Below are 14,868 nucleotides of genomic sequence, written 5' to 3' on the forward strand. Positions count from 1 at the left end.
ATCACTAGACAGGATTGCAAACATCTGAGAAACTGAGAGAGGCACACCTCAAGGCTTCCGTCTGAGGCGTTTCTAGACAGGATTTGATCACAAGGACTCTGACCCAATAGATAGTTTTACGCACTGAGGAATTTCTGATATCATGGCATTCTGGAAGGTGGTGAAAAGTGAGAGGTGGGGTCACTGGGGGAATGTCCTTGGAGTTGTTATCTTGCCTGGCTCCTTCCTGTAACTGTCTCTGTCTTGGCTGTTATGACAGGAACTTCTCTCCCCTGCCACAACCTCCCAACCATGACGAACTGACACTTCTGGAACTGTGCGCCCGTTAAACATTGGTTGTTTCTGCTAGGTACTGTAGTCAAAGCTAAGCAAAAAGGACTACTGCAACAAGAAAACTCAAGGTTGGTGAGACCCTCGAGGCTGCACTGCTGTGGGCCTTCTGGATTGGGTTCTGCATCTGCTTGGAGAGTACCTGCTTCCCAAAGGGCCCATTCTGTCCATGGCTTGGCTGCTGCCGTTGGCTCCCCCTGCTGCCCCGAACAGCTCAGGATTGGTGGTCACTGGAGTGATGGCAAGCCGCTGAGGGCAGAAAGGCTGATTAGACAGCTATCCAATGGAAGCCTGCAGCCCGACACCTCACAGGACAGTGGTCAAAGGCATGGGCTTTCAGGTACCTGGTCCCACCACGTAGATATGAGGGCACAAAGATGACAGTGCCAGCCTGGGGAGGGTCAGCTTAGAATCCTATATGTATTCTCAGATCATTCTGACCAGGGAGGTTCTGGGAAATAATCCTTCTATGAGCTACTGAACAACTGTCACCTAACTACCCATCACTCAACTCACCTGGGCTCAGTTTCCTCCTAAGAGACTGGACCCCCCCCCCCACACACACTCACGCACTCACGTGAGATGATCTGTTTCCTTCTTTCTCCTCTATCATCTAAAATGGAATGGGATGGGATGTCTGTCTACAGGTGACTGTCGTAGTTAGAACCTTGTGGGGGTCAGGGGTCAGGGCTCAGGCTGGCTACTCAGGAACCCTGGATCCCAAGGCAGTCAGAAATGCTGACTGGCTAGTGCCCAAGATGTCCTGTCTAGTAGGGCAAAGGCAATTAGGAAAGAAAGAAACTCAACTGGGGACTCTGGGGTGCTGGCACCCTTTTGCATGTTGCCCACCCCACACACAACACTGGCCTTCTTTCTGGTCCTTAATGTAGCTAGCTCATGGCCACCTCCAGCTGTTGCCAGCTCACCTTCCACTTGTCAGAGCAAGCATGGCTCACTCCCGGACACTCTGTCCCCATATGTCTATTGGCTCCACTGATAGGTATACAAGCTCCTTGCAGCCATAGGTAGACTGTCTGGGCCACCTCTGTATCCAGAACACTGGGAGCACCTGAATGTGATGAAGACATTTCCTGGGTGCTTTATTAATTCACATCCTTTACGAGATGCCTGACTGGCCTAGACAGATAGACAGAACTTATTTTTTCTCAACACTAAGATCTACTTTGGTGTTATCTCATTGAGAAACAGAAATGGAAGAAGGAAGTGGGTCACCAGGCCTGGCTGGGCTCCAGATTCAATTTGCAAATTTGGCCAAGCCACTCAAGTTCCGACTTGTACAGTTGTGGAATGGGTAGAAGGCCAGTGCTCAGGCTACAGAGAGGAACTCCTGGGACTGTGGAAGGGAAATGGCTGGGGACCATCAGGGCAGTGTGTTTGTGAGGTGGGGGTGTTATATGCATGTCCGGCTTGGTTGAGCTCAGCCTCACACTGACCTCTGGACTGTCCTCCTTGGCCTTCAGCAGACTGGGCCATGATTTTGCTAGTGGTTCCTTGGTATCCTGCAAAGACCACATCAGATGATGTAAGTAGGGATGAAGCTATTACTGTGCATTCCTCCCATACAGGGAAGGCAGAGAAGCAGGGCCCTTTCCACATTTCCCTGACAGACTGGGCAAAAGGCAACCTCTGGGAAGATATGCCAAAGGTTCTGCTCACCAACCAGAAGAACCACCTCCAGACGGAGAGCACAGAGCAGCATGGACAAGAATGTGAGCTGGCAGCCAGGCTGACCTTACAAAGATATAACCCCAGTTGACCACATCTATAATCCAGGCAGAGGACCCTGCCTATTGTGGGGTCACCATGAGCCTCAAGTGGGACAGGCTAAGGGTCTCAGCAGGAGAGCCAGAGACTGCAAATACTGAGGAGTATGTAAAGCCTCAGCTTCCAAGGCCTCTGCTCCACCCCACCATTGACCTTCTAAGTTGTTCCTGGAGGTCTGAGCGGTTATAGGAGTGAGGGAAGTAGGCCAAGGGAACAACAGGGGCCCTGTGGCTCATGTTCTGGGACCAGCTTCAGGAGAGCCACAGCTTACTGCCTATTCAGCCACACATCGGCCTGGCATCCTGTAGCACAGGCCTAAGCCATCCCAAATTTGCAGGGAAATGACCAATGATTCACAGGTCAGTGCTTGGCTGTCAGAAATAACCCAGAAGCTGCAAAATGGTAGCTGAAGTGGGACCCTGGACAGATGGAGAACAGCTGTCCATAAATAGGTGAAATGCAGAGTCTCTGGTCAGAGAGGGCTGCTGCTCCAACCCTGCCTGGCCTTGTGTGCCCCCAGTCCCTCCTTAGCCCTCCACCCCATGGGTGCTCGGACCTGCTGTGGAGGGGTGGCTAGCTCAGGCTCTTGGCTGAGGAACACCTGCTGCAGAGCTGCATTTTCCACTTGGATGGCTTTCAGCACGGCCGAGGCATCTTCCTCTCGATCCTCGGCTGCATGTGCTTTTCGAGTTGCTGACAAGGGTCTGTCTCTCCGGCTGCCAGGTCCTGTAGAAAGAAAGCAGAGATGTTCTTCAGCTTGTCTTCTCAGAAAACAGCTCGAAATTCAATAGCTCTTACTGAGGGACACTCTGTAAAAAGAACTGGTCAGCCCCCTTAAAAATGTCAAGGTCTTGAGGGATGATGAAAGCCTGGAGAACTGTTCCAGATTAAAAGTACCCAGGCAGGCACAATAAGCAGCTGCAATGGTCACCTCAGGGTGACCAGTAAAACACTCATGTGCACACACACACACACACACACACACACACACACACACACACACACACACACACACCTGAACACCTGAGTTCATATCCCAGCCATGTAAAAAGCTGGGCAAAGTCATGTAAGATATACCCCAATTCTAGGGATGAAAACAAAAGGATTCTAATAGGCTTGCTGGCTTGCCAGTCTAGCTGAAATGGTGAGTTCCAGGTTTAGTGAGAGACCCTACTTCAAAAACTAAGGTAGCGATGCTGTGGAGGAAGACACCCAATGTTAACCTTTGGCCACCACATGCACCTGCATGGGCATGCACACATGTACATATACACAAAGAAATAGGGGAAAAACTGTTATTATGGCGAGGAAAGAAATCTGAATATAGCCTGTGGCTTAGATAACAGTTTTATACTAATGCTAAATACTCCAAAATTCATGAGTGGACCGTGGTATTATAAAACTAACATGCTTGTGCTTAGGAAATCCAAGCTGCAGTGTTGAGTGCAAAGGGGAATGCTATCTATAACTTATTACCAATAGTTTAAGGAATAAACAAAGAGAGTCATTCCTCAGTCTCCCTGATCCATAGGGGACTGATTCCAGAAGACCACAGGTACCAAGATCCCAAGATGCTCAAGTTTCTCACATAAAAGGCACCGTGTTTGTATATAACCCCCACACCCTATACACACTATAAGACCCTCTAGATAACAAAGGCTGTGCCAGTCACTGTTTTGATGACTGGAAAAGGAGACAGAAAGCAGCCCCTCTTGGACACCAGGGCATCTGTGACCTGGTACAAACTTGCCGAGGAAAAGTGCCCTTCCACACTTCTGCCCTTTGCAAACACTGGGAGATGCTGATTAGCTTCTTGCCTGGGCACTTACTTCTCCTGCCATGCTCTCATCAGAACACTGTATCTGAATGAGCGTGAGGGTGGCACTAGATGCTCATGGCTGGAAGAACTCTTATTGGTAAAACATCCACACTGACCAAAGCAACCTTCAGAGTCAATATCATTCCCATCACCAAACAAACAACCAACCAAACCAAACCATACAACAATAACAAAAACAAGCAAACAAAAAAAATCCTAGCCGGGCGGTGGTGGCGCACGCCTTTAATCCCAGCACTCGGGAGGCAGAGCCAGGCGGATCTCTGTGAGTTCGAGGCCAGCCTGGGCTACCAAGTGAGTCCCAGGAAAGGCGCAAAGCTACACAGAGAAACCCTGTCTCGAAAAACCAAAAAAAAAAAAAAAATCCTTTAAATTCATGGCTCAATCAGCTAAATGCTTGTCATGTAAAAGCACAAGAACCAAAGTTCCATTCCTGGAGTCCATGTAAAAAAATGATCAGGTGGTACCAGACTGCAAACCCAGCGCTGGAAGGTAGAGACTTGTGGATGCCTGGGGCTTGCTGGCTAGCCGGCCTACCCTACGTGAAGGCCAATGAGAGACCCTGACTCAAAATAGGACATGAGGAATAATATGACAACCAAGGTTGCACCCTGGCTTCCACAAGCATGCATACACATGTGCAATGTGCGCACACACAAAATCATGCATCCACATGCATATACACACACATACAAAAAAATAAGTAAAACGCTGATTAAAAGCTGAAAAATGGCCGGGCGGTGGTGGCGCACGCCTTTAATCCCAGCACTCGGGAGGCAGAGCCAGGTGGATCTCTGTGAGTTCGAGGCCAGCCTGGGCTACCAAGTGAATTCCAGGAGAGGCACAAAGCTACACAGAGAAACCCTGTCTCAAAAAACCAAAAAAAAAAAAAAAGCTGAAAAATGGGACTTGGGACTGGAGAGATGGTTCAGTGGTTAAGAGTGACTGCTGGTCTTCCAGAGAATCTGAGTTCAGTTCCCAGTAACCTTGAAACCATCTGTAACTTAAGCTCCAAGAGAACTGACACCTTCTTCTGGCCTCTATGGACACAGGAACACATGCAGACAGACAGACAGGTAGACACTGACAGACACACATAAATAAAAATAAATATTTTTTTTAAAAAAAATGGGACATAAACTAGGTGTGGAGGTACACAGTTTAGAAGGCTGAGGTGGAGGATTGTTTAAGCCTAGGAGCAAAAGTGTTAGGGTGCCTGGTCTCACACAACTAAACAAAAACCACCCCCACAACAAAACAAGTAGCTGAAGACCTGAATAAATGCTTCTAAAAGAATCAACAGGGCTGGAGAAATGGCTCAGTGATTAAAAGCACGTACTGCTCATCTAGAAGACCTCACTCAATTCCCAGCAACCGTATCAGGTGGCTCACAACCACCTGTAACTTTAGCTCCAGGCCAGAGCCTCTATGGGCACCTGAACTCATGTACACATACTCACACAGAATTAAAAGTAATAAAAGACAACCTCAGAAAAAAAAAAAGAACATTGAAAATCTACTTTAAAAAAGAATCGTCAAAGGGCTAACAAGTATATAACAAACGCTCAACCACACCTAAACACTAAGCAAATGCAGATCAAAAGCGATGACCTCAGTTAGAATGGCTGCGTGTGTGTGTGTGTGTGTGTGTGTGTGTGTGTGTGTGTGTGTGTGTGTGTGTGTGACAGAGAGAGAGAGAGAGAGAGAGAGAGAGAGAATACTAATTACCTGAATATCCATGTTTATTGCAGTACAATTGGAGAAAGTTAAGTCAACCAAGGTGTTTGTGACAGACTAATCGTTTTTATATGCCATACACATACAGTGGAGGAGTACTCTGTGGTAAAGAGGTTGGGCTCCTATCATTTGAAGTACCATGGATGGGACTGGAGGGTGCTATGTTAAGTGACATAAGCCAGGCACAGCAAGAAATACCCATTCTCATTCGTTAGCAGAGACTAAACCACACAGCAACACAGAATTGAGTAGAAAGGGCCCTAGAGGTTGCCAGGGGACAAGAGAATACAGAGAAGATACAAAGAGGCTGGGTAATGAGGATGAGGTACAGTAAGATCTGGGGATTGGCTCTAATGTTTCATGGCACAGTGGGGTGATTCAGTCCACAGCAGTTAACCAGACATTTCCAGAGCTTGAGGAGAACTTGAAGGTTCCTGCCACAGAAATGGTGATGTCTGAGATGGCAATCCTCACTACCTCAAGGTGACTATCATGCATTACACCCTAGATCAGCTATATACTGTTCAATTACTGCATGGTGAATACAACGACACCTGCCCTCCTCAGTGGCCCTGTGTTCCCAGGTCCCCAGACATGCAGCTCCCCTGGGCTGGTTTCCAGGATAGCCAGTGTGCTACTGACCTTGACTGTGGCTGGGACTGCACTGAGAAGCACCCAGAGAGTGAGGCACACCTCTGATGTTCATGAGGGCATTCCCAGGAGTCAGATCATTAACATATTCTAACAGATTTTATTTTACATTTTTATTTTGATTATTTACATAGTGATTGAATGACTTATGTATGTGTGGGCATACGTGTGTGTGGGGGGGTGGGTGCATTGCAGACATCAGAGGACAATTTGGTTCTCTCCTTCCCCCATATGGGGCCTGGGGATTAAATTTATGTTGTCAGTGTTGGCAGCAGGCTCCCTCACCTGCTGAGCCATCTTGCCAGCCCTCTATGAAAAATGTGAATGGACTCTTGGGAAGTGCCACTGAGGAAGGTGGAGAAGTAGGTTGCTAGGGAGAGCCTTTGAAAGGTATATCTCATCTTTGAGCCCTACCTTGAGTTGTTTGTTGAGACAAGGTCTCACCATACAACCCAAGCTGGCTCAGAACTTGTCACATTCCTTAGCCTCCCAGAGGATTACATGTATCTGCTACTGTGCCTGGTTCCTGGTTATTATGAGGTCAGCAGCTCTGCTCCACTCCACCCTTTCTGCCACGCTGTCCCACCTTAAAAAGGGGCCATGCAATGAAGCCAAGAGACCAGGAACTGAAACCTTTGAAGATGTGGACAAAAAGCCTCTCTGCTTCTCAAATGTTCCTTTCAGGCATTTGTCATAGAATGAAGAATCTGGATAACACAACTAGGTGCTAGCTGAAGAGAGCTGATGGCTCTTCTGGAATCTAAGCCAAGGTGGAGAATGCCCCTCTCAACCAGCCAGAGTCAGAGTCACTGCAAATGCCTGGGAACTGAGGCAGGCACTGGGCAGTGATGATGCCTGCCAAGTCATGTGCCTGGGATAGGTGTGCTTCTTAATGCCAGTCAGCATTCTCCACAAGGGACTGTGCTCCTCACGGAGATAAATTATATATACATATACATACATACATGTACCTGTACATACATATATATATGGCTGGAATGTGGAATCCTTAATGTCATGGGAATCCAGGTGGGTAAGAGGGTGGTGAGGACCACACTTGGTACAAAAGGGCTTGTGTTCCTAAAACGGCCATGAGGCAGGAAACAAGGAAGGAGGAAGCTGGAGGCAGTGGTTGGACTTCCCTGCTGGAGATCCTAACCACAAACTCACTCTGATTCCAGGGTGGCTGAGGCAGGAATGGGCTCCCAGCTTGGTGAAGGGTGCAGAGTGGCAGGCTCCTGACCTGCACCATACTGTGGCCTTTCCTAGTTGAGGGAGACACCGCTCTGGGTGCAAGGGAATGGCAGCAGATGGGACAGCCTTCACTGACCTTACAGTCACAGGGCTGGGACGGATATGGAGTAGGCACAGAGGAAAGGGCTAGACATGATGGAAGCGGACATATCTATCACTCAAGATGAAGTTGGGGAAGAGGACATCTGAGAGGCTGGAGGCAACAAGTCCATGACTACCAAAACCAGGAGACTGCTGCAGACCAAGGAGTGGTAGGTGCTAAGGCCCTAAGGAAGGCAGAGCTTGGCATGCTGAAGAATGATCAGGGGGCTGGAATGGGGTAGCAAGGTTAAAAATGGTCGGTAGAAGGCTAGGGAGCTTGCAGCTGGGTTCCTGAGGGACCCCATGGGCCTCAGTTACTCTTTGAGGCCATCCCTATCTTGTTTACTGCTACATGTCTGTATCTGGCATTCTAACTTCTGTCAAATGAATGGGTGGGGAAAACCCAGTCTCAAACCCTGTAAATCTCAGTGTTTGTGAATGGCATACAATCTCTAACTAGTAAAGTGCAGCTGAAAAGCCCACACCTGCTGCAGACCCTCCAGATGGTCTTGTGCACAAGCAGCGAGGACCATGTACAGAGCTCAAAGAGCATCAGAAAATGTCCAGTTGACAGGGGCTGGCCAGGACAGCAGACTCCAAAATACTGACAGTCCCTAACTACACCCACTTCTCCCCTGCCCACAACCCTCAAAAATCAGTGCCCAAAGAGCTGCATGTGACCCTTGGCTTTTGACTGCTAGTTTGTAGACATTGGACTCCGAGTTCTGGGGCTGCACTGGAACAGTGGCCCAGAGACAGCTGGAAGTCCACAGCATGGCCTCCAGGACAAGGGGCACAGTAGCCTCAACCACCCAGCACAACACTTGACTTTTCTGGGAAAGGGGCCAGTTCTGTCTGCGTGACGGCTTTGGCACACTCTTCCACAGCTCGATCATGGGTGCTGTTGGTGCCCTTCTAGCAGTCTTATGCTAAGAAGGTGGGTATGAAGTTGACACCATTAGGAATAGTTGGCTCTGCAGTTCTACCACCCGTGCTGCTCTGCTGCTGCCTTCCCAGAATACGGAGTCCCCCGAGTCACACTGCTGACGGCCACCACCTTTCTGTGTGCTCCCTCCCACCGCAACCACCTTTTAACTCTTTTTGACGCCCTCATCTCTCACTTGCACCAACACTGGCCTGAATGTCACACGATGGTGAATTTATTCTCATACTGGGTCCAGGGAACAGTGGATTTATTTACTCTGTAAATCTGAGCCACTAGCAAAAGCCAAATTGCACATTTTAATTTATCCCAAACTGCTCTTTTTGGATGGAGAACCATCCCTCTTCCAGTAACTCCACTCCCTTTGCTTCCCTGGTGCTTGGCTTTCTTCTCTTAGCTAAAAACTAAAGGTGTGTCGTCCAGAAGATTAGCCATGAATCCAACACATCACAAAGAACCTACCACAAGGTGACCCGCCTCTCTCCCAGCTGCGCCTCGACAAGCTCTAATTCAGAACCACAGCAAAACTGCCTCTGACTCCATTCCAGGGTCTTAGAGGGTCACCCAGGAACCCACTGCAGTGGTAAAGATGAAATGTAAGATCAGTAAGCACCCATTGTACCGATCACAAATCAGCAACCCACAGTGAAACCCGCAACAGTGAAATGTGCGTGGGCTACATGCTATGGGAGTTCCACTGTTTCTCTTAAAGAACTTCAGAGAGATGCTGGACTAGTCTGCTCCCTCATTGTCATGACCAAATGGATACTTGATGGAAACAAGAGGAGGGAAGACCTCGGCGCTTCCACCCACTGCCCTCGGCCCTGCCGATTCCAGGCCCACAGAAGGCAGAGAGAGCACCATGGCGGCAGGATAGGGAGAAGGAAGCTGTCTACCTCATGGCAGGTGAGGAGCAGGGAGGGAGGAAAGGGCCATGGCAAGGTTCCTGTCTAGGCATGTCCCCAGAGACCTACTTCCTTCAGCTGGGTCCTGCCTTCCAGTTTCCAGAACCTCCCAAAACAGCACCACCAGCTGCAGCACCACCAATCATTCTACAAATGTGACCAACAGGACATTCCCTAGTCAGACCATTACATTTTGCTACTGTTATGAATTGTAATGTAAATATCCAATTTATCTGATATATAAGCCCTGTGAAAGGGTCATGTGACCCCAAAGGCATCATGATCCACAGGTTGAGAACCAATGCTCTAGAGAACCCTTATTAATACACTGCTCTAAGAACCAAAATACCAGGAGCAGCTGGTGATCTGAGTTTTATCAGATAGACCAGTGACATGCATTTTCTTGTGTAAGCATATGATGATTAATCTTAATTGTCACCTTGATTGGCTTTTTTTTCTTTTTTTTTTTTTTCTTTTTTTTTTTTTTTTTTTTGGTTTTTCGAGACAGGGTCTCTCTGTGTAGCTTTGCGCCTTTCCTGGAACTCACTTGGTAGCCCAGGCTGGCCTCGAACTCACAGAGATCCGCCTGGCTCTGCCTCCCGAGTGCTGGGATTTTGATTGGCTTAAAAACTGTCTGGGAGATTAGTGAAACACGCCTCTATGTGTCTGTGAAGTGTTTCCCAGCAAGTCTAGACCTTTAGAGTTCTAACCAATGAACAGATTATTTCTTGATGGAAATATGATGGCATTAGGGGTAGGGCCTAGTTGAATCGGGTAGATTCTTAGAGACACATCCCTGGGGCCTAGACTTTGCACTGGCCTCTTCCTGTATTCCATTTTCCTCTGCTTCCTGTCTACCATGAAGAAGTTGTTACCTGGCACACTCCAGCCACCATGATGTTCTGCCTTAGGACAGATCGGGAAACACAATCCAAGTGACCAGGGAATAAACCTTCTGAGACCGTAAGCCAAATTAAATCCTGCTTCCCTTAAGTCGTCTCTGTCAGCACAGGGCTGCAGCCACAACTGCTTCAGCACAATGGCCTGTGTGCTGGCTCCCCTGTGGCAGGAGCATGCAGCTGCTTCTGCTGTCCTCACACAGGGACCTTCACAGCACCCGTGGTGTCATTCAGAGAAGCACCCCTTCTGCATGCTTCTCAGACTGGGTAGGTCTGATCATTTCTCCCTGTCCACAGAGGCTGCAGCCTGGGCCAGGAAACACAGGGCTCTTGAACTCACACTGTGGTTATTAGGAAAGGAGCATTCTTCCCCCCACCCCTCAGGCTTGCAGAGCAGAGAAAAAGGGAGCCTGTGGTCCCTGGGCTATCTCTGGCCAACAATAAAATGCCTGCCTGCTTGTGAGTGAGAAGTGGTTCCCACTGTGAGTGAGAAGTGGTTCCCACCGTGAGTTTCCTCACCAGCAACCTCAGAGGCACCCAAAAACTCTTGGGAACAAATGCTTAGGTGTTTAGATCCACTGAGTCAGATAGTAGGGGACTGGGCTCAACCATTCTGAGGCAAGCCCAAGTTTGACAACCACTTGATCTGAGGAAAATTCACCTAAGTTCAGAAGAAATAGCTTTCTGATAACAGTGTGAGCACCTGGTCCTCACAGGCCTAAGACCCCACCCACAGATGTGGGCTTTTTGTGTCTATGGTGAACCTTCAATTAATTTCCTTTGTTACCTAAGGCTGTTTGATTTTTTTCTTCTTTTTGAGACAGAATATCATGTAGCCCAGGCTAGTCTCAAACTCACTATGTAGCTGGGTCTGACCTTGAACACCTGATCCTCTTGCCTCCATTTCTCAGGTACTAAGGTTGCAGGTATGTACTAGCAAACCCAGACAGTAGGAATTTGTATCACTCGCTGTTAATGAGGACTGACTGGAATTGTATGAGACTCTGGACTTTGACATATGGTGCTTGGGCTGCAGGTGTTTGGACAGGAACTCTAACTACAGGGCTGTCAGCATCCTCCAACTCGACTCACGCTGATGGTGTTACTGTGTTTCTGCAGCTGGTGGCTTATCTGGGAAAAGTGTCTCCTATATATCACTTCCCTAGATCCTGAAAAAAGGGACAGTAAACTTCCTGCATCAGAGACAAATTTTCACCCACCTTTCAGAAGACAAGAGGTCTCTGTGAGGAGATTCCATGAGTTTTAGAAAGCTTATGGATAGACACTGGAGCAATACAGGCCAGGAGTGAGAAGCAGGTACCATGACACTGAGTGAGGTGCTCCATGTTAAATGCGTGTTTAATGGACACAAGCTCAGTGGGATGGGCTTGGCCAAAGACAAGGGGGTAAGAGGAGAAACAAAGCTGTAGAGAGTACAGGCAATGGGTTACCATCCTAGAATGGCAGACTAATTAATGTAACCATCGTTCACTGAAGCAAAACTAGAAAACCTGGTCTGAGCATACTGAAGTTGGTTTGTCAAAAGGAATCGATTTGAAGGCATGTCCCTGTGGGAGGGAAGGAACTGTGAAGTAAACAGTACAGGGCCAGGAGCAGGCAGGCGGAGGCGAACACACCTGAGAGGCCTCCTGCTCAAGGTGTTCATGCTGCTGAGAAGAGCTACTACAGGCTGGAAGCTGAGCATGGCTTGTGATGGACTCAAGGGAATGGCAGTCCTAGAGTGAGAGTGACCTGGAAACAGCCAGGGGGAGGGGTGTGGAAAGGTCAACAGTGCAGATGCCTCAAACTTACTACTGACTGCATAAAACAACAAAAACAATGCCTAATGGGATTTAAAACCTGCAAGGAGTTAAAATTAATACTGATAGCATTTAAAATGGGAGGGGAACAAACACTTAGAGCTGGAGGTCTTTCTGCCAAATTAGAAGCGGTAAATGTGCTAATTTAAAGTAGATGCTGATAAGTCAAGAATGCACATTGCAATCTCTAGTAATGAGTAAAAGAATAAAAGAATGTATAACTAACAATCTAATAGAGAGGGGAAAGAGGAATAATACAAGGCAATTGACTCAAAAGAAGGCAAGAGAGGGAAGAAAGAGGGATATGAAACAGGCAAAGCAAATAAAAAAACAGATAATAAGATTGCAGGTTTAAATGCAAATATATCAGCAATTACATTAAATGTAAATGGACTAAGTGCTCCCATTAAAACACACAGATTGTTGGAGGATAAAAATAAAAACCAATTGCGTCCTGCTTACAAAAAGCAAACCTTAATACAGAGATGTAGGAAGCTTGAAAGGAAAAGAATGAAATAAAGATACAGGCCATAAACACTGGCCAAAAGAAACTGAGTAGCTCTAAGACTGACAGCACAAAGTGTGACACAAGAGAAGAAAGGCAACGGTAACAGTGAGAGGCTCATTTGCAAGGGAGACTGAGAAGTCTTTTTACACACCCAAACCACAACCACCCACCCAAATGAAGGTAACATGCATGAGCATCCCATCCTCAGATTCTGTGGGAGAATGGAGTGCTGGCTTCAGTGTCCTCTCAGGATGTCTTTGGCTCCTGTATCCTTAGTGGTGTGAACGTTCCAGCTCTCTCTGCCTAGTTCTGTGGTTTGAAATACACTTCCCCTGTAACCTATACCCCCACAACAAAGCCAAGTGCTTCATCTGGGCTCAGCCAAGAGACCACGATTCCCCAGCCTGGAGTGAGACTCTGGGTCTACTGAGAGATGCTGTATACACTGTGGCACTGTCTGCAAAGCCATCTATGGCTGGCCTGGTCATCAGTCTGCTGGCTTCTGAAGACAGCTTTGGCCACTGTGATCCAACTGTACCTAGGACACTGTGGTGACAAGGCCAGCTTTCCACTTTCACCTCAACTATCAAACTTGAGATATGTGGTTGCTAGAGGAGCCAGGTACTGAACAGCCTGTCACAAAACAATAACCTTTCATGGTAATCACCTTTAATACTGATAAGCTGTTCAAAGTGAGGGCTCCATCTCAAACAGCATCTATGGAACAATTCCCAGAAACCGTGGATAATCAGATTTCCTATAGACGACTTGGTGGTATGTGGATTCCTGTGTGTTTGTGTGTTTCTTTGCCATGGAACCAGGACTGTGTTCACCTCAGGCACCCACCATCCATCCCTGGGCTCCTTCTCACTTTCTGCTATTGTCTCCCCTTTCCCTCATCTCCATCTCCTCAATCTATTAAACCATGGCTGAACTTGAGAGAGAAAGATACTATGAATTAGTTAATTTGTTAATTAGGCTCTGTCAAAGTGACAGCTGAGTTGAATCTTGAATCATATCTCCTAAGAAGATAATGATGGGTTGGCAGTGTGGCTCAGTGGCACTTGCCTATTATGTGCAAGACCCTGGGTTTAGTCAACAGCAACATACACACAGACACGCAGACACAGACACACACCCACTGAGTCCTAGTCCCAGTGTATATGGATGCGTCTTCCTTAGGAAAAAGGGTCTCTGCAAATGAAGCAGCTAAAATGTGACCAGAAGGTGGAAGCAGCATGACTGGTGTCTACAGAACTGCTAAGTGTGGACACAGAGACACATACGCGAGAGTGCCATGAGCATGGGTCATTCTGTCACAGCCACAGAGCTACAGAAGATGGCAGGGAACCTGAAGCAACCTTCCCTGCACCTGTGGAGGATGTCCCTGTCAACACCTTGCCTTGTGTAAGCAACTGTGGGTGGCACTTTGTTCAGGGAGCCCTGCAGACAAATTCAGTGTGCACGATGACTTTAGTTCAAATATGGTTTATCTTTTAAAGGTGTTCGTATTAACTATGAGCAGCATTAACATTTGTCAGGGCTGGGGTATGGACTGTGGTTGGTGAAGTATGAGGTCTTGATGCTTCCTTTTAATTGTCAATCTGACAGTCGTCCTCAATGAGGGACTGTCTAGGTCAGGCTGGGCATGTCTGTGATTATCTTGATTATGTTAATTGATATGGGAAGACCCAGCCTAGAAGCGGGTGGCACCCTTCCCTGGGTTTGGGGTCTAGACTGTATAAAAAAGGAGAAAGCAAGCTGAGTGCAAGCATGCATCATTTGTTCTCTGCTTTTGACTATGATGTGACTAGCTGCTTCAAATTCCAGCCTTGACTTCCCTGCCACAATGGGACCATAACCTAGAGCTGTGAGCTAAAATAAGCCCCCTCCCCCTAAGTTGTTTTGTCTGGATACTTTATCACAGGAACAGGAAATGAAATATAGGTTCCACACCCAGCACTGGAAAAAGCAATTTAAATAATATCAATAATAGTAACACTTTAATGAGCACTAGAAAAAAACTGTAGCAAGTGACTTAAGGTCAGCTCAGCCCTCCACGGAGGGTAAGGAAGAAACAAGACCTTCATCGTGGTGCCCACTGGGAGTATCCACCTC

General features: G+C 47.6%; 1 protein-coding gene across 9 annotated transcripts in view; it reads right to left on the reverse strand.

Annotated features, from left to right (window-relative positions):
- Katnip (katanin interacting protein) overlaps positions 1-14,868 on the reverse strand; it is a 174,088-nt gene that overhangs the window by 63,183 nt on the left and 96,037 nt on the right. For all 9 annotated transcript variants that reach the window (XM_052763268.1, XM_052763269.1, XM_052763270.1 and 6 more), the window contains 3 exons: positions 2,672-2,841; positions 1,785-1,850; positions 473-579 (listed from right to left, as the gene is read on the reverse strand). In XM_052763268.1, the coding sequence (XP_052619228.1) occupies positions 473-579; positions 1,785-1,850; positions 2,672-2,841 (343 nt within the window). The remainder of the gene's footprint in view (positions 1-472; positions 580-1,784; positions 1,851-2,671; positions 2,842-14,868) is intronic.

Source organism: Peromyscus californicus, unplaced genomic scaffold (genome assembly GCF_007827085.1).
Source record: "Peromyscus californicus insignis strain IS unplaced genomic scaffold, ASM782708v3 Scaffold_4__1_contigs__length_199733344, whole genome shotgun sequence".
NCBI classification, from domain to species: domain Eukaryota; kingdom Metazoa; phylum Chordata; class Mammalia; order Rodentia; family Cricetidae; genus Peromyscus; species Peromyscus californicus.